Source organism: Entelurus aequoreus, linkage group LG10 (assembly GCF_033978785.1).
Source record: "Entelurus aequoreus isolate RoL-2023_Sb linkage group LG10, RoL_Eaeq_v1.1, whole genome shotgun sequence".
Lineage (NCBI taxonomy): Eukaryota > Metazoa > Chordata > Actinopteri > Syngnathiformes > Syngnathidae > Entelurus > Entelurus aequoreus.
The window spans coordinates 37,966,973-37,993,497 of NC_084740.1; the positions used below are offsets into that span (position 1 = coordinate 37,966,973).

Consider the following 26,525-nt stretch of genomic DNA (forward strand, 5'->3'; position numbering starts at 1 on the left):
TTGGTGGTAGCGGGGGTGTATAATGTAGACCGGAAGAGTTGGGCTGCATGGGATTCTGGGTAATGGTTGTGTTATGTTTATGTTGTGTTACGGTGGGATGTTCTCCAGAAATGTGTTTTTCATTCTTTTTTGGTGTGGGTTCACAGTGTGGCGCATATTTGTAACGTAACAATGTTAAAGTTGTTTGATATGGTTACCGTCAGTGTAAGCTGGGTGGCTGATGAGTAAGTATGCTTTGCTGTCTCCTGTGTGTGTAAGTAATAACAACATGCAACATGTGGCTGGACTGGTACACTGTATGTAAATGCTATAGAGGACAATTACTGCAGTGCGAGTAGGGCGTGTCCTTTATTTAGTAATTAGGGTGTAAATAGGATTATTTTTTCCCTGGGAGTAATCTATGTATGAGAGACACTGAGATCCATAAATCTCCTGGGAAAATCAGGGGGGTCGGCATGTTTATAGCTGAGCCGCATCAGAGTGGTCAAGGAGCCGCATGCGGCTCCGGAGCCGCGGGTTGCCGACCCCTGACCTAGACGTTGAGTCCGCGACATACATGGCGGACAATAACTGATACAGTCCGCTTTGCCAGTCCAAAAGCAATCGCTGTTTTCCGTAGTCTTCCCTCGACGACCAGGTAATACAAAGCACGCGCTACCTTTTTTTAGAGCCCGCATTCTCGTTGTTTTTCGGTAAGTAGAATCACAGCTGACCTGGACATTTGAAAGTTCTCTTGCCGTCTGAGAAGTGTTGTATCCGAAGTAGCTGCAATCGCTTTCTCTTAACTCCTATTGGCCAAGTACAGTATGTTAAATATTTCAAGTAAATTAAAATCATACTTTCCATATGCCAAACAAGTGTTGAATTTCATTGTTAAATTAGAGTGATCACAGCGTCTGTGTATTTACAATTTTACAATCACTTGATTTAACCGCGTAAAGCTGAATTTTCTCGATTATAACCACTTTTTGAAGTGGAGTAACAATTTCTAAACTGTTTGTCTTTCCGCTTACAGATTACTCAAAGAGAATAGTCTGTAAATCGAGAATTTGATCTGAATTGACTCGTTTGCCCAAGAATCATATCAAATCATGAGTGGACGAAAGATTCACATCCCAATTTTGCAGTAAAAGTAAAAGTAAAAAGTAAAGCCCGACAACCGTTTCCTTTGACGTCACCATTTTCTGTGCATACGGTGCCATGTTTCCAGGTATTTGTGGTTTTTGACGAAAAGTGGGTGGCGGGTGCCAGTTGGAGGAGGGGAAGTAGAAATGAACTAACAATATCTGCTCCCTCAGGGATCATCAAGTTTTAACTTGGTCTCTAAGCCCATCAGGGATGATTTGGCCCTAGTTCCTAAATCCCCAAAAGGTTGTTGAAGTCATGATTGGCTCTTATTATTTGAGGTGGGCTGAAGGGAAGTGATCATGGAAGCCATTCAATAGAGTTTATCAGCTTTCACAAAGATCAATATGTCTTCACATCATGCACAAATGCGCACAACAAACAAAACAGAATTAAGTTGTCTTTGTTATCGCCATGACGATGCCATTCTGTTTCAATGGAACCAGAGCAACACTTGTCTGGACATTTGCTCTGAATGAAATTAAATGTGTGCATGTGTGTGCGCGCGTGTAGGCACGTGTGGGACAGCTGGGAGGTCAATCTGTCGCCCCAAAATGGTGCAGTCTAATTAATTCTGATCGCCTGCTAATACCAAACTCTCACTGGTCAATAGATCTTTGGTTCTGTAGGTCCGGTCCAGCTGATGCATGCACTATCCTCCTCCTGTTCATAAAATCAATCCTTCTCTCCTCCATTCAAACTACCGCTAGCCTTCTGGACCAGATTCCGTTCACTGAGTCTCGGTTTACAGACATTGTAATGAATAGTGCACACATTGGGTGTTTTATCAGTTTTCTACCGCTGTGGGGCAGTCAGAGCCAAGGCAGAGATGGAGACAGATGGACAGACCGCCATCGACGGTGAGGACGATGAGGAGAGATGAAGCCAGGAGCAGGAGCGCGATAAAATTACAGACAGAAAGGGATCTGCACACTGTTAAGAGGAAAGTGGTCCACAGGGACTAGTTCATGATGGACGAAGGGGGAGGATAAAGAGGAGGAAGTCTGTCGGGACAGACTGGGCCTCTGGTAGTTATTGACAAAGTGCTTATTGGTATCAGCAGGCGATCAGAAATCGTTTAAAGCGAGAGTCTAATTGGTACCACTGCTCTGAATCCTTTCGAAACCTGAACCTTATAAAACTTTCAACAATTTTATGAGGAAAGTTAACGACAACAACCGGACCACCAAAGAGAGATGGGATCACAACACATGTTGTACATACAGCAGATGTTGGCATATCCAAACTTTTCTGTGAGAGCTAACTATATAATGTCCTCTCCCTGCAACAGACTGATCCTGTGGACATGTTGTTGGGTTCTGGACCTTTACCAAAAGCTTTCCTAAATAGTTTTCATGTCATGACATTAAGAGGTGTTCTTTTGTCCGATCGTTACGGAAATGTGTGTGGTAAGAGTGGTCAGATGGCAGTTTGGGGGATGGAAGAATGATGGGTCATGGTGGGCATATGGATGGCTGACACGCACACACACTCATGCGCATATATACAAACAGCAGTTGGCAGTGCCAGTGAGGCCCTGTGGAGTGATCAATCATTCAAACACTGACCCCTACACACACACGTCCGTGCCAAAAATTAGCACACACGTTTGTGTAAGAACACATTTGCATGCATGTAAGTGCATTGTGACCATCTGATGCGTTTTGTTCTCCTGCTTTTGTGATGTGAGAAGTCTTAAAGACATTCAGCAGACAAAACAGCAGAAAAGTTCAAACACCCTTCACATGTCTTGTTACTTGAAAAAGTCTTCAAAAACAGATGGACACATTCGCCTAAGAGAAAGTGTGTTGTCATTTCCATCGCTACCACCACTTACATGGGTTTTGTATGAAAGAAAAAAGTTGTTGCATGTTCACACTCACCTTTGTCAAACTCGTCAGGAATCTGAAGGAGACAAAAAAAAAAGATGATTACACAACTGCGTGCGCTTGTTGACAGTCAAATCACAACTGTGCAATTTGTGTGTTCACACAGTACATGGGGAGGTAATTTCAGGTCCTTTCTACACTAAGGTTATCCAGGGTAAATCCCACCTAACCTTATCCTTGTCCACACACACACAATGGTCGTTTAAGACCCCCGTCCCCCGTCCGCCGGCGCAAGGCAACCTAGTTCGCATGCGCGGAAAATGCGCACGTCATAGTCACATCCAGTGTTGCTTTGTGTGCAAGTTCTTAAATTAAATTTAACTTATTTGAACAATATCCAGTGTTGTGGTATTTAAACTACTGGAATCCAGTGTGCTGTGGGGCCCTATTGTGGTGAATCCCACCTGAGCCATAATATATTAATCAAATCTTCAATGGACACGTGAAAGTTAACAATGTAATGAAGAACATTTTACATCAATCAATCTAGGGATCTAGATATCTGGTCAGGACACTCCTCACTCTTTTGCCTTCACCTTCATTGTCCATTCGTCTTTGGTGACTTTATATACTCTGGACCTAGACGTTGAGTCCGAGACATACATGGCAGACAATAACTGATACAGTCTGCTTTGCCAGTCCAAAATCAATCACTGTTTTCCATAGTCTTCCCTCGACGGTCAGGTAATACAAAGTACACGCTACCTTTATTTAGAGCCCGCATTCTCGTTGTCTCTTCTTCGACAAATGGACAAAGTTTTTCGGTAAGTAGAATCACAGCTGACCTGGACATTCGAAAGTTCTCTTGCCGTCTGAGAAGTGTTGTATCCGAAATAGCTGCAATCACTTTTTCTGAAGGTATTCTTGTGGGATGTCCACAAGTGTCTGTACAGACGAAAGGAGAAACACGGGCATGTCTGGATGACTCGCCTCCATCTTTCCAGTGGTTAGCTCCAAGTTACGAAACCACTTTATTAAGAAGCTGGCTGTGGCGCGTTCTTTCTGGCGTCACTTCCTCTCTGAACTCAGTTTGTAAACAATCGATGAGTCCATACAAAGCTAAGAGCCGGAGATTCAAGAAATACACGGCGCTCTTACCCGTGTAAAAAATGATCCAAGGATGGAGACCTTAAACAATGGTTTAGTGGAGCTGACAGGGTGCTTAGGCTAAATAATTATTATTTTAAGGAGTTATCCGGCTTAATGTAGACAGGGCCTTAGGAATACAGTAGGGTACGTTCCAAGACCTCCAGTGAATAGTGAAAAAAGGAGAAAATTGGGCAAACCCATGAAAAGAAACAAATGCCTGTTTTAGATACGGTAAACCCTATAACAGTGTTTCTTAAATATAGGGCCTGGGCCCATTGTTGGACCGCGAGTGCCCTCTAGAAGGCCGGCAAAAAATATCGGTTTCTCAGCATTACAATTGTAGTACAGTTTTCCACCACATGTGGCAGTAATGACAATATCAAACAAACAGAAGAAGTGTGGAGCTAAAGTTTTAGAGAAGTTTTTTGAGTGCAAAAATTATGACTAAAGGGGTGAAACTGTATTTTCATTTGCACTTTAATTTTATTGAAAATTTGGTTAAACTTTTTTTTTTTTTTTTTAGCACTACAAAGTTGTAGTGGTAATCTTTGTTTCCTCCGTTACTTATGAGTCGCTTCTTAGGCAGTTTATTTATTTTTCAAATCAGCCTAAAGTGTATGTGTATACATTATAATCTTTGTGATTAACACATGGTTTTATATCTTTTGACAAGGTTGTAAAGTGTAAACAGGTTAGATTTAATTATTAAATACGACCAGAAACGAGAGTAATATTACTAATTCAGTGTTATTTGAGTGGGCCCCTCTGTTGCGCCCTGAGGTCCAAAAGGTCAAGAACCCCTGCTATAATATGCCACTCGCAGTTATTACAATACTGTACTTACATCTTCCTGCTGGAAAATGTTGAGATATAACTTGAGACAGCGCCCTCTGCTGGATTTATAGCTGCAGCACTTCCCCCCCTGCAGATTGTGTCAGCAAACCGCTTACTATTAAGTTTCCCCCAAACATTATAATTTTCAACCTAAAGCAGAGAAACGACATCTGCAAATATGAGGGGCAACAAATGGCGAATAGACAGCGATGTACCGTACTGCATATACCAAAACATTGAGTCACTAATATTGTGTACAGTACTTTTACAGGGATCATATTGTGTAAAGTATGACAATAAAAGTATATCAATATTAATGCCAAACATGTCAGCACCATGACAACACACAGGATAATGTTGCCATCTAGTGGCTGAAGAGAAACACAGCAAGATCTTCTCTTTCAGTCATCAACATTGTGCACATTTACTGTTAGTAATCAGCAGATCATGTCCAAATCCAGCCAATAGCACTAAAATCAGCGTGAGAAAGCTGAGGTGAACACTGGGAGAGTTCCTCTCATGTGGTCATCAGACTAACACACAAGTGACATCTGTAAAATAGCTCCTTGGTCTGAGCGAGGTGTGAACGAGGCCGCCTAGCCCTCGTCGGCACCTCGGCTCTGTGAGAGCGGGGGTAAGTGGGTTCCCACAGCCTGTCTGGGTTCGACTCACAACACATTAAACTGAGTCCGTGTGAGAGCCGTACACAAATGTTAACATAAATCATGATCGCTCAGTGACGGGATTTGTAACGTTTGCATCAAAGGACGCTAAAAATGTCCACTTGTCAACTCATCAGTGTTTAACAAAGCACAAAAAAGGAAAACAAACAAAATGTGTCTTTTTTAAAACATAAATTTGCAAAATTTGAACAGATTAGTCACTAAAACACAATTGTAACTAAGTAATAAATCACTTATCTGAAATAAAATCCAAATTATAACAGCAACACCAGCAGCAATAGAAAACTTGCAAGATTTTACACTATTTTAAGAGCAAACATGCCGTACAATTAATCAAAAATTTATAATTGATACACAATTTTGGCTATTTATACTGGCTTTAACAGCAGCGTTTGCTGGTGAATCCTAAATGCAATTGAGCAAAACTAAGTGGCTTACATCCTTACTTGCACAATAGCCATCACCTTCAAGCACTTGTTGCGGGTAGTCGAGTTTGCATCTTTTGAGGTCAAGTACAGCAAAACTTTCCAGCTTTCAACCTGAGCCTTTTAGCCACACGCACGTCTGCGCAGGTGAAAAACTAACGTTAAAACTGTGGAATTAGGTGCGGCAGTAACGATACCTCACTTTTGCCTCATTCCAGTACCATTAAAATGTACAGTATAAAACATTAATTTAGCACCTAATAGGCTTGGTTACTACTAGGGGTGACTCAATACAGCTTTTTCCCTTGACTATTGACCAATACAGATAATGATCTGATACGATATCAGCTGGAATCATACATACCTTTATTATTTTATTGTGTGGAATGTTAGAAAAGGTTCGATCAAGTGAAATTATACAAACAGAGAACAACAGTAGGTATGAAAAACACTAACCTCTACATTATTAACCGCCTGGAATAGACTTATGCTGTCTTTAAGTTGAAGTGAAGTGGTAATTGCTTTTTGGTGACACCTTGTGGCTACAATAATTAATTACGCAGTAAAGTGAAGGATGAGGACACGTTTTGTTATTTTCTAATATGCTTCTTTCTGCCTTGGAGACTTTGTATGTGTAAGTAATATCATACTTGCCAACCCTCCCGTTTTTAGCGGGAGAATCCCGGTATTCAGCACCTCTCCCGACAACCTCCCGGCAGAGATTTTCTCCCGACAAACTCCCGGTATTCAGCCGGAGCTGGAGGCCACACCCCCTCCAGCTCAATGCGGACCTGAGACTGAGTGGGGACCGCCTGTTCTCACGTCCGCTTTCCCACAATATAAACAGCTTGCCTGCCCAATGAACGGAGAAGTTAAACAGGACAATACTGCCATCTAATGGATAGCCACCGGAACACTGAAATTCAAGTATTTTATTTTTTTTCTATGTAAATAAAATAAATATATATATATATATATATATATATATATATATATATATATATATATATATATATATATATATATATATATATATATATATATATATATATATATATATATATATATATATATATATATATATAGCTAGAATTAACTGAAAGTCTAGTATTTCATACATATATATATACATATATATATATATATATATATATACATATATATATACATATATATATATATACCGTATTTCCCGCACCATAAGCCGCACCTAAAAACCACAATTTTTCTCAAAATCTGACAGTGCGGCTAATAACCCGGTGCGCCTTATATATGGATTAATATTAATATTTATTTTCATAAAGTTTAGGTCTCGCAACTACGGTAAACAGCCGCCATCTTTTTTCCCCGTAGAAGAGGAAGCGCTTCTTCTTCTACGGTAAGCAACCGCCCCATAGAAGAGGAAGCGCTTCTTCTTCTACTGTAAGCAACCGCACCCACCCCCGTAGAAGAAGAAGCGCGCGGATGTTACGTTTAATTTCATTTGTGTGTTTTTGTAAAGACCACAAAATGTCTCCTACTAGGAGACACGCGTACAAGGTTCCACTGACTTTTGACATTCCTGTGAACCGCACTGTGGATACAACGGGAACACGTACGGTGAATATTCGCACCACAGGGAATGAGAAGTCGTCTTCACCGTGGTTCTAGCTTACCATGCTAACGGCCAGAAACTCCCACCCACGGTGATATTCAAAAGGAAGACCCTGCCAAAAGTGAACTTTCCAGCCGGCGTCATCATAAAAGCTAACTCGAAGGGATGGATGGATGAAGAAAAGAGGAGCGAAGACACCGGGTGACTTTTTTCACGCAGCTACGTCCCTGTTGATCTACGACTGCATGCGCGTCCACTTCACATATGGTGTCAAAAAACAAGTGAAGCACACCGAAGAAGAATAATTCGATGGATTTGTGGATGAGTAATAACTTCAGAAAGTGAGCTTTAAATGTTTATTTTGTGTGTTGTGTGACACTAACGTTCGAGCAACGTTGAGTTATTGATGTTGCTATTGCTCTGCACTATTTTGAGTGTTACTATTTTTGTGATTGCACATTTGCACATTACATTTTGGGAGTGAACAGAATTGTTAGAACGCTGGTTTGTAATATATTATTAAAGTTTGACTGACCTATCTGACTGTTTTGTTGACATTCCCTTTAGCGTAGCGTAGGTGCGGCTAATAACACGGGGCGGCTAATAGGTAAACAAAGTTTTGAAATATGCCGTTCATTGAACGTGCGGCTAATAACACGGGGCGCCTTATGGTGCGGAAAATACGGTATACATATATATATATATATATATATATATATATATATATATATATATATATATATATATATATATATATATATATATATATATACATATATATATATATATACACACACACAGGTAAAAGCCAGTAAATTAGAATATTTTGAAAAACTTGATTTATTTCAGTAATTGCATTCAAAAGGTGTAACTTGTACATTATATTTATTCATTGCACACAGACTGATGCATTCAAATGTTTATTTCATTTAATTTTGATGATTTGAAGTGGCAACAAATGAAAATCCAAAATTCCGTGTGTCACAAAATTAGAATATTACTTAAGGCTAATACAAAAAAGGGATTTTTAGAAATGTTGGCCAACTGAAAAGTATGAAAATGAAAAATATGAGCATGTACAATACTCAATACTTGGTTGGAGCTCCTTTTGCCTCAATTACTGCGTTAATGCGGCGTGGCATGGAGTCGATGAGTTTCTGGCACTGCTCAAGTGTTATGAGAGCCCAGGTTGCTCTGATAGTGGCCTTCAACTCTTCTGCGTTTTGGGGTCTGGCATTCTGCATCTTCCTTTTCACAATACCCCACATATTTTCTATGGGGCTAAGTTCAGGCGAGTTGGCGGGCCAATTTAGAACAGAAATACCATGGTCCGTAAACCAGGCACGGGTAGATTTTGCGCTGTGTGCAGGCGCCAAGTCCTGTTGGAACTTGAAATCTCCATCTCCATAGAGCAGGTCAGCAGCAGGAAGCATGAAGTGCTCTAAAACGTGCTGGTAGACGGCTGCGTTGACCCTGGATCTCAGGAAACAGAGTGGACCGACACCAGCAGATGACATGGCACCCCAAACCATCACTGATGGTGGAAACGAAAGCAAATTTTGCATTTCCTTTGGAAATCGTGGTCCCAGAGTCTGGGGGAAGACAGGAGAGGCACAGGATCCACGTTGCCTGAAGTGTAGTGTAAAGTTTCCACCATCAGTGATGGTTTGGGGTGCCATGTCATCTGCTGGTATAATAATTTTAAAATACTTTGATCATGGCACTACTTCTCCGTAAAGAAAACCAATTCTTTTTTGTGCTTACCCATGACTAAAAGTAAACAGACAACATGCTTTTTTCCAAAATAGTGTACGTTGTTTTGTAGCCCGCAGCTATCTGAGCTAACGCTAACAGCCTACTTAATGCTACGCAGGAAACTGAACGTGTTTGGATTCAAACTGAAATTGTCGCCAACACACCAACGTGTCAGGTGATTGGCGTTAAAAGTGATGTCTGGTCATCTCACAACTGCTATCCAAGCTATTTTCCTTCTCTTTATTAGCTCACTAAACCAAGTTTCTTTCCATGTTGGAAATGAGAAAAATCTCACCAAATAATTTTTCCCCTGTGTTATGTTTTCAACTTTCTAAAATAAATACAAATTTAGTCTTGCATTTAGCCATGTAAATAAGCTATGTAGATTCCTGCAAAACCCACAATACATTGTGTTTTCTACGTCACTCTTTCAAGCCCTCAAATTCAGCTTAAGGCCACCTACAACCCCTGAATTTTTTTTTACGAATCACCAGTCTTGGAGGATGTTCATTTAGTTGTTCAATTGTGTAGAAAAAAGCAGACAACAGACATGACACAAAACTATAGTTTTTAAGTGGCAACTTTCTGGCTTTAAGAAACACTAAAATAAATCAAGAATATAAATTGTGGTAGTCAGTAACAGTTTCATTTTTAGATCAAGAGAAGTAGAAATTATGGAATCACCCAATTCTTAGGATAATAATATGGAATCACCATGTAAAATTTCACTTCCAAAGCTAACACTTGCATTGATATTAAATCTGTACATTCGTCTGCAGTTAAAAAGGAGTGTTCACACCTTGGAGAGCTGTTGCACCAGGTGGATTGACATGAATCAATCTACACAAGAGTATCAATTGAAACAAAGAATGGGATTATCAAACTTCTTCAAGAATATAAATAATCACACAATGTCGCAAAAGATGCTGATTTTTCACAGTCAACTATGTCTAAAATCTGCACCAAGCCCAAATAACATAGGAAGGTTATAAAAGGCAAGCATACTGGTAGACCAAGGGAAAAATTAAAGCGTCAAGGCAGAAAACGTCAAGCAATATGTCTTGAAAAGAGAAAATGCACAGCAAAACAAATGAAGAACAAATGGGTGGTAATTTGAGTAACAGTCTGTGACTGAACTGTAAGAAAGAGCCGAAAGAAAATGTGACTAAAACAGAGAAAAGCTCAACCAAAGCAGTCATTAACATCTAAACAGATAAAACAAGGTTCCAATGGGCTAAGGAAAAGCAATGGTGGACTACGGCTGACTGGATGAAAGTCATATTCAATGATGAATGGTGAATCTGCGTTGGGCAAGGGGATGATGTCGGAACTTTAGTTTGGTGCCGTTCCAATGACATTTATGAAGACAACTGCCTAAAGAAAACATGGACATTTCCACAGTCTTTGATGATATGGGGATTTTCCTTGAAAAAGGATACATAAGGTCAATGGCATGGCCTATAATTGAAAATATATGGTGGAAATTAAATAAAATGGTCCATGACAAGACTCCCATCTGCAAAGCTGATCTGATAACAAGAATCCGAGAAAGTTGGAGCAAGATTAATGAAGAGTTCTGTTTGTCACTCGTTAAATCCATGCCTCGGCGACTGCAAGCTGTTATAAAAGCCACAGGCACTAGTGATGTGTTGTAGTGTGTTTTTTCATGATTCCATCATTGTTTCCTCAGAACTGAGTGATTCCATAAATTTCCCTCTGCTTCATGAACAATTAAACTGTTATTGACTACCCCAATTTATTTTTGTGATTTATTTTAGTGTTTATTAAAGCCAGAAAGTTGCCATTTGAAATTACTATAGTTCATAATATAATAATATAGTTAAAATAACATCAAGGAAATTTACATATATGTGACTGAAATGTTATTGCGAGGAGAAGGAACATTTGTTTGGAAAAATAGTGTACGGTAACGCTCATTCACCCCCGAAACACATCCTAAACAAAACAATGTTGAGACGGCCACTTTGAGCAGCGGCTAAACCTCGAAACTAAAGCTCGCGAGAACAATCCATACACCTACAACACATCCCATCTGCTTGTGTTGTAGTGAACGACATCATGAATGTAACATTAATGTACTAGCAGGAGGAGAGCAGCCCCAACTTGAGAGTCACGGCCGTGCTCTTGTTTTTTTGTTTTTGTTTTTTTACAGCCTCAAGTCCTTTCTGTACTTGTCAAGCTGCACAGCACACTTCCCATTTCACAATAATAGCCCTGTGTGTCACATCTGGTCAAAAGGTTACAAAAATGGTTTCAAAAAATGTATTTGACCCAAAAATTACACTCTATGGTGGTAAAATAGGTGTAAAAACGGAATTAAAAACAAAACGGAAACACAAAATTATGTCTTTTTATATTGCTATTGTTATTTATATGTATTGTTATTACTGTTATTATTTTTACTTGTTGTGGTTTATTTGTTACTAATTAAGAGCTGTTTTTATAACTATATTTAAAGTTGAGTTTTGGTGGTACAATAAATACTAATGTTTTTAAATTAACGAACAATCGTGTAATTAATTAAAAATATAAATCAAAATAATCAGGATTCTTATTTTTGCCATAATTGTTTAGTCCTACTTCAAAATAAACTGACAGGACTTTAAATAAAACGTTTTTTCTTTGCCTTATTATCCTTAGGGATATGTGTTGTCTTTTACAAATACAGTAAGGATGTGACTTTCATACAACTGGCTCTCCGGAGCTCAAGGTCTTCTGAAGGAGCTTTCAGGCAATAAAGGTGATGATACAACAACTGGGCTAAGTGGTTCTGGATGACGAGGGAGGTGGAAGAAGTGTGCCTGTACTTTGAAGTGAGTCACCACGCCTGTTGGCTGACCAGGAAACAATGGACGGCTACAAAACGAGAGACGTTTGCGACCAGACAACAACATCCTTGACCACACTGATCACTCGTGTCCTACACGTGTGCACTGCTGCCCTCTGCAGGCCACACAGCTTCAAGAATAACCTCTGACCTTTTTCCCACGCCGTGACAGCACCATTACTCTTCATTGGCCCAACTGCATTTATGCACTTTTAAATAGTCATATTTAAGTCGGAAAAAAATAAACAAATCGCCGTCACGCATTGGACTGGTTAACATTATTTGCATTTATTCTACAATGTCATCACTCGCAGTGCATCTTTGAAGAGTGCTGGTGGTGGGGTGGAGCAAAGGTGAGATAATTGTGCCGTCACAGCGACGTGCGACATGTGCCGTCTGACGGGAGCTGGACGTGAACGCATGTCTCAGGATGTGAACGTGAGATAAGTGTGCTCTTTGATGGACGCCGGGAGGAAGTGAACGCAGCAAAGAGATAAAAGACACTTGCTTTTCATCTCCCACTAGGAAATAGACACAGTAGTCAAAGGCAATGACTTTCACTGACCTTGGCATATACTTCAAATAGACAGCTTTTACAATGAGATACCATATTTTTCGGACTATAGAACGCACCTGGATATAAGCCGCAACCACTAATTTTTTTTCCTCATTAATTATCCGCACCAGACTATGAGCTGCAGATTATATACGTTGTGAAATGAGTTATTTACACATAAATATTTTGTAAATGTTTATTAACATACCTAAACCGTTTTCAAACATTGCCTGTAACACGGCAGTAAAACGGCTGATCAAACAAAACAGAAGTCATCGTCATGGACCCACTAGCTGCGGAAGCCAGCTCTCCAATAAGCTAAACAGAATCAATAACTCTACGGGGACGTTTTGGTGAATTTACTGAGGAATTTGCGAAACTGAAACAACACAAAAAGAATGCAATTGTAAGTTAATAATACTAATACAGACACTTGTAAACCTGTTAGCATATTAGCTAATGCTAACCACGCTAGCTTCATTACATTGCGATTATGCATGCAAACACTCCTACCGAAGTCACACAGTAAGAATTGTTTTAGTTATATTTTAAACTAACAAACCTTGCTTGGAGTGTTAAATAAAGAATAATTTCAAGCAAAAACAGGGGATTAAAACAGGAAGTACAATTTCAACCCGCAATACCTGCAATGAGCAAACTCGTCCTAAAGATGGCGCCCTGGCACAAACAATAACGCACCATTTCAGTCCTCTTCTCCGGTTTAATGCACACTCTTGAACACAAAAATGTATGGGCATTAGCGGAAAAAAAATCCATAAATTAACCACACCGTTTAATAAGCCGCAGGGTTCAAAGTGTAGGTAAAAAGTAGCGTCTAATAGTCCAGAAATTACAGTATATAAAATAATTAGGTTTTACAAGAAGTTATCACTAGTAGCTAGATTTGCACGGCGTGGGACGGTTGGTAGAGCAATCACATCCGTCGTGTCCTTGAGCAAGACACTACACCTTTGCTGCTGATGGGTCGTGGTTAGGGCCTTGCATGGCAGCTCCCGCCATCAGTGTGTGAATGGAAAGGTAGTGAGTGAAATGGAAGGTAGAAAAGCGCTATCCGAGTATAACCCATTGTACGGTATATCGGTACTAAAAAAGTACCGTGGTGGTAATGATTTTTTTTAAAGTACTTTACTGCCTTTTAAAAATACAGGTAGTTTTTTGTTCAACCTGATGGAGCTTGAGAGGTGCTGCAAGGAGGAATGGGCAAAATTGCCTAAAGACAGGTGTGCCAAGCTTGTGGCATCGTATTCACAAAGACTCGAAGCTGTAATTGCTGCCAAAGGTGCATCAACAAAGTATTGCACATATACAGTGAATACTTATGCACATGTGATTTTTATTTTTAACAAATTTGCAGTTAAAAAAACCCAAAATACTTCACATTGTCATTTTGGGGTATTGTGTGTAGAATTTTGAGAACAACAATTAATTTATTCCATTTTGGAATTAAGCTGTAACATAACAAAATGTGGAAAAAGTGAAGCGCTGTGAATACTTTCAGAATGCACAGTAGATATAAACATGCAAAAGACTGCACCCACACCGTTTTTCAAGTGGACAAGAGACTGGCTGTCGAGCAAATGTTGTGGGGCCACAGGAGAGATAAGTGTGCCCACACTCATGATGGCTGTCACACTGATGTGTGACATGTGCCGTCTGACAGGAGCTGGATGCCAATGTTTGTCTCAGGATGTTAGGGTGTGTCCCCACAGTAAATGGTAAATGGGTTATACTTGTATAGCGCTTTTCTATCTTCAAGGTACTCAAAGCGCTTTGACACTATTTCCACATTCACACACACCTTCACACACACATTCACACACTGATGGCGGTAGCTGCCACGCAAGGCCCTAACCACGACACATCAGGAGCAAGGGTGAAGTGTCTTGCTCAAGGACACAACGGACGTGACTAGGTTGGTAGATGGGGATTGAACCAGGAATCCTCAGGTTGCTGGCACGGACACTCTCCCAACCGCGCCACGCCGTCCCCCGGTAACGTTTGTGTTTCGTTTTTTGTTTCAGGTTAAAAAAATAAATGCATCCCCCCAGTGTCCTATCAATACTAAAGTGAATTGGGAAGTGAATTATATTTATATAGCGCTTTTCTCTAGACTCAAAGTGCTTTAAATAGTGAAACCCATTATCTACATTTTTAAGCTACATGTAACCCAGTATGGGTGGCACTGGAAGCAGGTGGGTAAATTGTCTTGCCCAAGGACAGGGTGGTGGAAGCGGGAATCGAACATGGAACCCTCAAGTTGCTGGCACGGCCGCTCTACCACCCGAGCCACGCCGTCCCATCCATGCGGAAACGTTACCTGGGTGAGAATGATGTAACACGGTGCCTCGCCATAAGTGGCGCTGTAAGCAAACAAAGCCAATGGAAGCACCAAAACTATAGAGGAAGAAACCACGCACGCGCATAAAGATCTATTCCCCGGTCGCACATCACATCAAAAGTGATAAATGATGGCTGATGCACCCAAAGAAAGTGACTCTTTTGTTTGGACAGACGACGAGGTGGTAACAGTTCTGCACGTCACACTTAATTATCAAGAGAATGTAGACTGGGAGTCCTGAAGATTCTTCATCCACTAAAAGTCGGCTGATTCTACAGCTTCCCTCCAATGCTTACAGTCACACCAGAGATAGTTCGAGTCTTGGAGTGGACAACTAAAGCAGAAATGTGCTTCTGGTAGGTGTAATCACACTTTAATCTTGACCAGCGAACTGCTATGAGCTACTTGTTATGCTACATCAGAGCTAGTTTAGCTAGCATGATGATGCAACTTTCAATGTGTTAAGTTATGATGAATAATCTTTGTGTTGTTCATATTTCCTAACATAGTGTTTGCAATGATGTGATGAAACGTTCTAAATTGTTTCCTTTATTTACTTGGGCCGGGGGTCAGCAACCCTTTAGCGCCGCCCTAATCCCACTGTTTACATTAAACATGCTTCACTGATGAGAGTATTTGGCGAGCGCCATTTTGTCCTACTAATTTCGGCGGTCCTTGAACTCACCGTAGTTTGTTTACATGAACAACTTTCTCAGACGCTGCCACAGAAAGACGTGTTTTATGCGACTTTCTTTGTCTCACTTTGTCCACCAAACCTTTCATGCTGTGCGAGAATGCACAAAGGTGTACTTTGTTGATGTTATTGACTTGTTAGAGTGCTAATCGGACATATTTGGTCACTGCAGGACTGAAAGCTGGCCCTGCGATGAGGTGGCGACTTGTCCAGGGTGTACCCCGCCTTCCGCCCGATTGTAGCTGAGATAGGCTCCAGCGCCCCCTGCGACCCCGAAGGGAATAAGCGGTTGAAAATGGATGGATGGATGGAGGACTGAAAGCTAATCGATGCTAATTAGGGATGTCCGATAATGGCTTTTTGCCGATATCGCGATATTGGCCAACTCTTTAATTACAGATACCGATATCAACGATACTGATATATACAGTCGTGGAATTAACACATTATTATGCCTAATTTGGACAACAAGGTACGGTGAAGATAATGTCCTTTTAAAAAAAATGAATACAATAAAATAAGATTAATAAATTAAAAACATTTTCTTGAATAAAAGAGAAAGTAAAACAATATAAAAACAGTAACACAGAAACTAGTAATTAATGAAAATGAGTAAAATGAACTGTTAAAGGTTAGTACTATTAGTGGACCAGCAGCACGCACAATCATTTGCGCTTACAGACTGTATCCCTTGCAGACTGTATTGATATATATTGATATATAATGTAGGAACCAGAATATTAATAACAGAAAGAAACAACCCTTTTGTGTGAATGAGTGTAAATGGGGGAGGGAGGTTTTTTGGGTTGGTGCACTAATTGTAAGTGTATCTTGTGTTTTTTATGTTGATTTAATAAAAAAAAAACAAAAAAAAAACGATACCGATAATTAAAAAACCGACACCGATAATTTCCGATATTACATTTTAAAGCATTTATCAGCCGATATTATCGGACATCTCTAATGCTAATATACTATGAAGGCTAGCTGTGTGTACATATTGCATCATTATGCCTCGTTTGTATGTATATTTGAGCTCATTTAATTTCCTTTACTTACACATTATCTGTATGTAATATTGGCTGCGTTTCTGATAGTTTGGGCGCAGTGTTGTTCCAGACCACAGCAAACATAACACAGCTTGCATAGATTGCAATAAATCCATTTAACTTGGACACACACATCTATACCTTTGGCCATTCTTCATAGTAGTAATTACTGTCCATCACAATCACAGCTTTGTTGTTGACAGCTGTTGCGCATGCCTTCCTTTTTAAAAAATTGTCATAATTTTCGGGTACTCTGCGGGTTTCTTTCGCCGCACGGACACAACAATACCTTCCTACCCCGGAACTAGTTTTCAAAGACTTTTGTTTCAGACCACCAAAAACGCTGTTTGCGTGGGTATAAAGGGCTGCAACTGTACATATTTTCACCCTTCTGTGGGGACAAGCCCTTAACGTGAGAGAAGTATGCTGGGAGAAAGGCAGCCAAAATGCTTGTTTTTCCCTCACATCACCTCTCACTTGGAATCACATCATTGAAAACATCTGTAAATAAAAATAATTACTAACTGTTTATTCAATGTGGCTTATGGAACACGCTGCATTAAAATGCAATTCATAGTTATAAATATTTTGTAACTGCACCTGTTGAGACCAGATGAGAACACAACTGTAAAGACGTGGTGAAAATAACTTACCAACACCAACAGTGGATCACAGAATAATAATGTAATGCTTTATATAAGAAAAAAAACAGTATCAAAAAATAAAATAAAAAAATATTTCATGTGTCGAATGTCAACTCAGTCATTTATAAAGATATATAGGCCGATGCCTGCAAGATTTAGTAAGAAGGTAACATTAGAATTCCTAAGACGTGTTCCTACCATATGTACTATTTACCTGATAGCTGCAAACCGTGCAGGGATGAGGAAAAGGCAGTCAGGTGTTATGAAAATTAATGATAGGGAGATTTCTTAGGAAGGTTCAATAGGTTGAATTCCATCATGTGACTTTTGAACTTGTAATCAAAGTGGTGGACCACTAAACCAATATGGCTACTGTGCAGCAAACAGAGTGTGAACTATTTGAGTATGCAAGGGGCCTAGATCATACCATTAAAAGCACATACGAGCAAAAAAATCTAACTATGCAATGAAATCTTTCGCTACATGTTATCAAAATAAAGATTTGTCAAGTGATCCCAAGGATAATCCTTTGGTCGCGCCCAGACATGTCGAACTAACTGGTGCTCCAGACATCACAGATGGAAACTTGGAAAAGTATGGCGGTCTACAACTTCTTTGTGTGTGGCTGGGTCAAGGACATTGGTATCAAGACTCTACTGATAAAATATGCATAGTTTTTGCTCGGGCAAGGTTGCATTTCAGCGTCTGCAGCCATGTTTGTTGCACGCCGTTTACGAGTACACATGTTTTTTCCCGTCTTTATCAAAATATAACTATGGATGTCAACATTATCTATGTGCTGAAAGATTCATTTATGATCGCTGCCTTTGGTAAAAGCTGAACTCTTTTAGGTTTTGCTCACATTCGCTTTCTTTTATCTACTCGCCGATCTGATGCTTTACGATACCCTTGTAGCAAAAATGCGTTTGAAGAACTCAGAGACAAGATAAAACACAAATAATATAAAGATAATACTTAAATGGGTTAAAAGTTAAGTATATCAAACAAACCTTTAACGAAGTGATCACTGCAAATTGGTGCGTTCGACTCTACTCCCTGGCTTTTCTCGTTGTTTTTTTGTAAAATCTTGCACTCTTTCGCCCTTCTTGGTTAGCTCTCGAGGAACTCTGAAGAAACTTTTATCCTTTTTGCGTTTTGAACGCCTAAAAAACGCACGCATAGGGCATTTTTTCTTTGCCCAGAACGCTATGACAACAGACGCTCGCTGGCCCAACACTTTAAGAGTCTCAATTATTTAATAAGCCGGACGTGACGTCAAGTGAATACAACCTATAAAAAGGAGCACACTTCTCCCTCACACTGGACGCTTCAAAGTGGGAGGAAGGACGCAGGAAGCTACTGACAAGTCCAAGGGTTCCTGAGACCAACAAAAGTCTCCTAGATGTGTGAGAAGTGTGCCCTTTGAAGTGCGGACTGCAAATAGCCGCCGTTAAAGTGCTGGAAGTGGGATAATTGTGTTCTTTGATGATTCTGACGGTCCCAAAGTCACAGCTACGACACACACAATAGCTCGGGGTGAGCATATGGACTGTATAAGAAACGACGCCATGTCGGCACGTCTGCGTGACAGAGGCTCACGTCACACATATGTGCCGTGGCCACGCGCTAGCGACAAAAGGAGCCTAAAAAAAAAGGTGAGATAAGTGTGCTCTTCGGCGGGCGTCAGTGAAGTGTGTCCCTTGCGCCGCTCACGTGACAGGAAGAGGATCTCCCCTGAACACTGGCTTGCGCCACATGTTAATGAAAGATGACCCCATTCACAGCCACATGCTGAAGTGTGCTGACTAGGTGTGTGTGTGTGTGCGCGTAATTGGGAGTAAATCCTACCTGGTTTCCTTGTTCGTCAACAGAATTGGTGCCTGAATAAGAAGAGAAAAAAAAAAAGCGTGAATGCATTGAACTTTTTAAACTGTATGATAAAAATACATTAAAACGTTTTAAATGGGAAGCAGCTTTGATCACATTGGATGATGATGATTCTGATGCATAACATCTAAATGCAGGACAGGCCCCATGTCTAACCAATTATTTCTACTTTCTACTTCTGACAATCGTATGTAGAAGAGGACAGGTGTCAAGTAGAGCAACACCTGATCAGCACCTTCACATCAGCACCTTCACAATAAAACAATGGCACCAAGAGAAAATGGCTGCTTTGACATTATCTGATACAATATTTGTAGAGCTAAACTGTATTATTCAAATGGGTTTAGCCTTGAGGACACCAGCAGGAAATCAATCAGAAACTCGCTTCATCAAGTCAGTTGAAATGAACTCACATAAAAAGTATGAACATGTGATACTTGCTGCTGCATGCACATGCATGTGACTGCCTCCAGAACACACAATGATGACGTACAGTGTTGCAAGTCAAACCCAAACAAGCGGACAAACGTATAACGAGCATCCAAGAGCGCGGAGATGATCTTCCGGTATCTTCCAGGCGGTGACAAAGGAATAATCCACAAGTGCCATATATTCCAGAAAGGATCTCAAGCATATTCCGTTCAGAAATGCAAAAATGCAAGACTGTTATTCCAAGGTAGCGACGAAAGGACAAAGCCAGAAGAAAGAAGCGTGAGAGATGTCAAACATTTCCTGCAGCTGATGATTCCTCATTGGCTCACAATAATTCCTTCCCTGAAAAATGTATCATTAAATCCAAATGAGGTTTGTGGCTCGGGACAAAGAAATTGGAAACTGGTTGAATGACAGGAGATGAAAGTGTCACTCCGATGGCTTCCTGGACATTCCTCGAGCATCTGGAGTTTTTGAGATGAGAAACCTTTTTTTTCTGTTTGCAAACTAAAACGTGACAAATACACACTTGACTTTTCTGTCTGACACACTGGAGTAGTGGGACTCTACCGTCCAAACTCTGAATGCTGCTCACGCGGAGTGACAGCTGCAAGCTCCACCCACTTGGGGGCCGTCCTTCAGGCAGGAAAGCGGGCAATTGACCAACTACAACCCTTTGCTCTCCTGTCTCCCCATTGAATGAGGACTTTGTCATTCAGTACATGTCCATGCACTAAATCAGTCCGATTTCTCAAATAGTGTTTGGCTCTAAATAAGCCTCCTACAACCCATGGAAACCGATCGTGTTCGGTTTTTGAAAAGTCGGACTAACACACTTGCATTATGCGATTGAAAACCAGATCTCTCGAGTGGTTGTGTGCCGCCGGAGGGGACCCTTCATATCGCGCATGTGCCAGTCCGATATAAACCGGTAGCAGGTATCATTCAATAAAAACATAGCAACATTTGTAATGAAGAGCAGAGTATTTACTTGCTTCAGAAATTAAAAGAACAAAACATTTTGAAGTGAATCGATGAGAGAAAAGAAGAAACAGATTTATTTTAAAAAGTAGCTGAGGAAATGTAGAATGCCGGTTTAATTTGGACTCCCCAACCAAATACGAATGAGAGGAAAGAGAATGAAGCAGGTATATTAAAGCTGAATAATAAAGCGTACACAAACACTTTCACGCTGCGTTCGTGCTCTCCAAACTGATTACCAACAACTCTATATTTCAAATACCTGGCAAGGTAGTCCAGAACAATAGCAAACCTTCATCTGGAACAGTATCAGTCGGGGAAAGACCGATATTTTCCTTCGGATTTAAAACTCCTTCAATCAATCCACGGGTCCTTATGAATAAACTACGAGACATTCTCAAGTTTTGTTTCCATGATTCTCCGTCCAAAAATTCCTTTGAAACAACTCTCTCCCGCCAGTCTTTTTTGCTTCGGACCTGCATCCGCGCCGATACATTCTTGGTAGTTGCGTCATGTTTGTCATGCAATCTAAAAGATAATTTCTTTATGCGATCTGCTATTTTACATAAGAGACGTAATATTTCTAATCTGTGCCAATATTAATGCACACATCAAATACAATTGAGCTAAACTGTTGATTTGTAAGGAGCCGCAGATGCCTGATGTGACATAATAAGTCAACCGGAAAAGCAATACTTTTATCAGCACTAAAAGGAAATAAGCGCCCCCAGTGTACGGGAGGTACTGTACATGGCTTATGACCAATAGTCACTTTACAGAGTGTGCATGGAAACTGGGACTTCTCATATAGATGTGAAAACACAAACAAAAAAAACTATTTGAGACTAATTTAGTGCATGGAAACGTAGTGATTGCTTTGGATTTGACTACAAATGCACCCTCAACGTGAAGCTACGGTGGTTAGATTATCCCATAGAGCTCTGAAAGAATACGTATGAAGACAAAAAATTCAAAAAAGGTCTTCCTTCACCACTTACGCTACAAATTTTGCGACTTCACTCTTTTGCGTTCTTTTTTAAGTATATGCATTCAAAAATCACATCACAGTTCCTCACTGTTTCACTTTTCACTACGTCATATTAGGGCTGGACAATTAAACACATTTTAATTTGATTTCAATTTTGGCTCCTCACGATTATGAAAATATAGTAATAAAAAAAAACAATGAGTCGCGCAACGTGCATGCAAATTCCAGAGCTTGTGAAAGTGATACAGACGAGGAGCAAATGAATGAAAAAATATCAAGTCTACGAGAAGTTTGGGATGCCACCATGGTTGATATTTTTATTTCACACAGTCCTAGCAAAATCAATAATCACTTATCTAAATAGAAGAAGTAAGGCATATTATTTCCGCGTTTATGTAACCACGGACAGAGTCACATAATTGGCCAATAAAACAGAATGATATCAGGAAAATTGACATAAATATGAGTGAAATGTTATTGTGAAAAGAAGGAAAACATTTTGGGGAAAATAATATTTTCGGTAGTGTTAATTCATTCCACCCATTAAACCACCCGGATTAAAAACAAACGGAAAAACTTAAGTTTATTTGTTTTTATACTGGTATTGTTATTTAAATTGTATTGGTTTTGCTATTATTATTTTAATTGTTGTGGTTTATTCGTTACAAATTTATATCCAGGTTTTTTTCCCCAACTATAATAAAAGGTGAGTTTTAGTGGTACAATAGATACTCATGTTTTCAAATCAACGAATAATCGTGTAGTTACGAATTAAGCACATTTTACGTATTTTTGTACTAAATTTAGTATTTCCAAACCTACAAAATGGTTAAATAAACTTAAAATGAAACTAACGTAACGTACAGTATTGCACAGCAGCTCATCATCGAACAAATTGCTATACTGTATTTTCACAGGTTAGTTGGTGGTTGTGTGTCCATGCGTTAGGAATGGGTATTGTTTACATTTTAACGAGGGCTGTCAAAGTTAAGGCGATAATAACGAGTTAATTAAAGTTTACTTTAACGGCACTAACTATTTTACCACCCAATTAACCTACCTTATGACTCGCAGTCCATACCATAGCTGTGGAAAAGCAGCGGTCTTACAATTAATGTTGAGTCACAGGAACAGATAGCGAGCAAAAATGCACAAAAAGAAAAGGCTCTCCCTTACTGAGGTTGCCAGATACGTAACCGAATCCAGGTCGATCGACTGGGATACTCCAAAGAACTTCTAACTTCCACAGCCTCTTACTAGGGGATGAGGTGCTGGGACCATAATAGCTGAATAGACAAGCGTTTTATCAATAACAAATCTCTAACCAACACATTTTACACAGAAATTAGCCTATTTTCAGGAAGACGTACGTGGTGTCTGCGTACAATATCACAACAAATGGCAATCATATGGTTATTGTCAGTACTATCAAAAAACAAAGACTAAAACAAACTACAAACAACGCCAGCAATGGTTTCCTGGTGAAAATAAGTAGAGCATGCTTAGCAGCCTAATGTACGCCCAAAACTAAAGAGGACACATTTTACCAAGGTATACCTACAGGCTACACGAATGAGGAATTCTTTTATCATGTGATTTGGCTGTCTCCATACGTTTCACATTGCCATGATGACAGCCGTGCTAATGTTGGAACCCATTTCCTCAGCGTATCAGCATATTGAGAACGAAATAGGCACTGACACGACCCATATCCACATAGGTTTTATTTGTCGAAAATATATTTTGCCCTGTCAGTTCGAATACACATCGCGTACAGGCTAACGACCGGGCTAGCATGCTAAGCATTACACTAGGAGCGAAGCACCATCACACTAAGCATTCGTTGCATGAACATACTAGCTTTGACATTGACCCGTCTCCGCTCGGGACGGTTTCCTGCTGGCCCCACTTAGGACTGGACTCTCGTTGATGTGTTGGATCCACTGTGGACTGGACTTTCACAATATTATGTCAGACCCACTCGACATCCATTGCTTTCGGTCTCCCCTAGAGGGGGGGGGGGGGGGGTTACCCACATATGCGGTCCTCTCCAAGGTTTCTCATAGTCATTCACATCGATGCCCCGCTGGGGTGAGTTTTTCCTTGCCCGTATGTGGGCCCTGTACCGAGGATGTCGTTGTGGCTTGTGCAGCCCTTTGAGACACTTGTGATTTAGGGCTATAGAAATAAACATTGATTGATTGATGATTGAGCTTTGTTAGACAAGATCATAGACTGTATTGGACAATATAGTTTACATACGAAATGTCCATTTCCATTTATTACAAGTAATAAGAAAACGTAAATGTCTGATTTACCTATCAAGGTGGAAATTAGCAAGTTTGGAGTCAGATGAAAAAATCTTCTCTGCCTTCAATCGTCTCCATCTTTCAAAAGCATCCCCGATACAAATCCTCGTTTTGTTCCTGGCTTTGTCATTATTGAGAATTGTAACGACGCCTTTTAGATTTACTAAGGTCTGACATGTTTAGTAACTTTACCAGTGGCAGTAGCTAGGCGAGGAGGGCGGTGCGTAACTGGCAACCTGGATGTGACACACTCACAGACTTTGTAATTGGTCAAACGATAGAGGGCGGGACATTGAAATTCAAATAACAAGATTTCGGGGCTGTAAATCTAATTTTGAAATGAGCATAACCTGGCTGAACTACTGTTATCAGTTATAGAGGTATTCGAAAATAACATTATTTATTAATGCCTTTTGAAATATCAGGCCATTTATTGATGACTTGACATGAAATGATTACATATGGCTACTTTAATTATGAGTTAAAGAGGAACTGCATTTTTTATGGAATTGTGCCTATTGTTCACAATCATGAGAAACCAGAAGACATTATTTTTTGCATTCTAACATAAAATTCTTCTTGTTCTAGGTGGCTAGCAATGCAGCTAATGGAAGCAATCAATTTTACCGCTAAATCACTTTAAAAATACATTCAAAAACTGTCAACAATATTTCACTTGCATTCCGTAACCTGTATATAAACCAAGCTATAGCGACATAGTTATTGGAAGAGCGAACAATGAGGAACTATTTTTCTAGTGTAGTAACACATCGTCATGCTTCAATATGAGCCATAAAAGCTAACTACAAAAAGAGATAAACTAGCGTCTACGTCAACACAAAACACGTTTGAGTTTGTATAAAAAACACTTCGATAGAACATGAATCTGTACTTACTGAAAAACATGAACAATCATATTACAGTATCTGTAAAGTATTATTTCATGTTTTGTTTGAATGCTTATTTGGGTAAGCATTCCATTTACGTCAAAATAGCATAGCTTCAAAATCCACATTTTGCAGCTTGGAGTCACTTTCCCCTTACTCTATCAGCTGCCGTCTGCTCCAACGTCTCACTCTTGCTTTGTGCTCGCTTCTAGAAGCAGTAGTTCATCCTCAGTATGTACAGCTTCAAAAAGATAGGGTTGTGAATTCTCATTGTCCAAAAATAGTTGTCTTTGTTGTTTGTTACCAAGTCTGCCATGATCAGAAAAGACTCACGTTTGTTTCCGGTAGTAGGAAACACAGTTGTTGACAGAAGTCAGAAGTGCGCTGCTATGGAAAAGGAAATCAATGCGCTCAAAAAAATATTACAATGATCAAAATATGGTAGATATTGTACATGGTAACTATTGTTATGAAAGTGTCTGTTACTCTATTATATATACACTTGCAGTGTGTATACAAAACGTTGATGGAGGGTTTTGAAGTTGTTTTAGAGGCTGCAACAATGACCTTCATTAGCCGTTTATCATCACCATTATCAGAATTAAGTATTCTATTTCTTTGACATAACTAATTTTAACCGATACTTGTACTAAATCAGTACTTTAAAAAAAGGTGTCAGTGCTTCAAACCAGTACTTAAACAAGATGGAAAACAGGCCCTTTTTTTTTTTTTTTAATAAAAACAACTTTCTTAATGAAATTTTGTACAGACTACTAAGTTAGATACCATATTTTCCGGACTATAAGGCTGACGTGAAATCCTTTTTTTCTCAAAACTTAACAGTGCACCTTGTAACCTGGTGCGCCTAATGTACAGAATAATTCTGGTTTTGCTTACCGACCTCAAAGCAATTTTTGTTAGTACATGTTGTAATGATAAGTTTGACCAGTAGATGGCAGTCAAACATAAGAGATATGTGTAGACTGCAATATGATGGCAATATGACTCAAGTAAACAACACCAACACTTTATATGTTCTATTGAAAATATAGAATATCACACGGCGCTCAAAAATGTATCAAAATGTTTTTAGTACGACTTTGGTAAGCTATGAAGCCGCACAGCTTGATGGATTGTCAGTGCATTAAACATAGGAGTATTATCATGGTGTGTGTATAAGGAAAGACATTATCTGGAGTTTTGTTTGGCAATATTATGCAAAAGCAACTTTTCTTATCTTCTGGTACCTGCTGATCTGTATTTGGGATCTGCATAAATCCTGAAAAATTGCGCGCTTCCGCCTTTGTAGCCGTAGTCGATAACATTCTTCTTTTTCTCTATCTTCTTGTTATGGGACATTCATCCTCCGCTGTTGCCATTTGTCATATAAAGTAGTGTAAAGTTCTTACTTATATCTGTCAGTAAACTCGTCATGAAAGCGCTAAAACATACCGGTGTAGTGAGTTTACAATATTCACCCAAGGAACTTTAGTTATT

The 26,525-nt window shown here is 39.7% G+C and overlaps 1 protein-coding gene across 1 annotated transcript in view; it reads right to left on the reverse strand.

The window, feature by feature from the left end:
* The window catches only part of LOC133658572 (mitochondrial import inner membrane translocase subunit TIM50-like), a 63,395-nt gene that overhangs the window by 28,205 nt on the left and 8,665 nt on the right, over window positions 1–26,525 (reverse strand). Inside the window, exons 3-4 of the mRNA XM_062060750.1 lie at window positions 19,393–19,424; window positions 3,009–3,030 (exon numbers count right to left, since the gene is read on the reverse strand). Coding sequence (XP_061916734.1) covers window positions 3,009–3,030; window positions 19,393–19,424 — 54 coding nt within the window. The remainder of the gene's footprint in view (window positions 1–3,008; window positions 3,031–19,392; window positions 19,425–26,525) is intronic.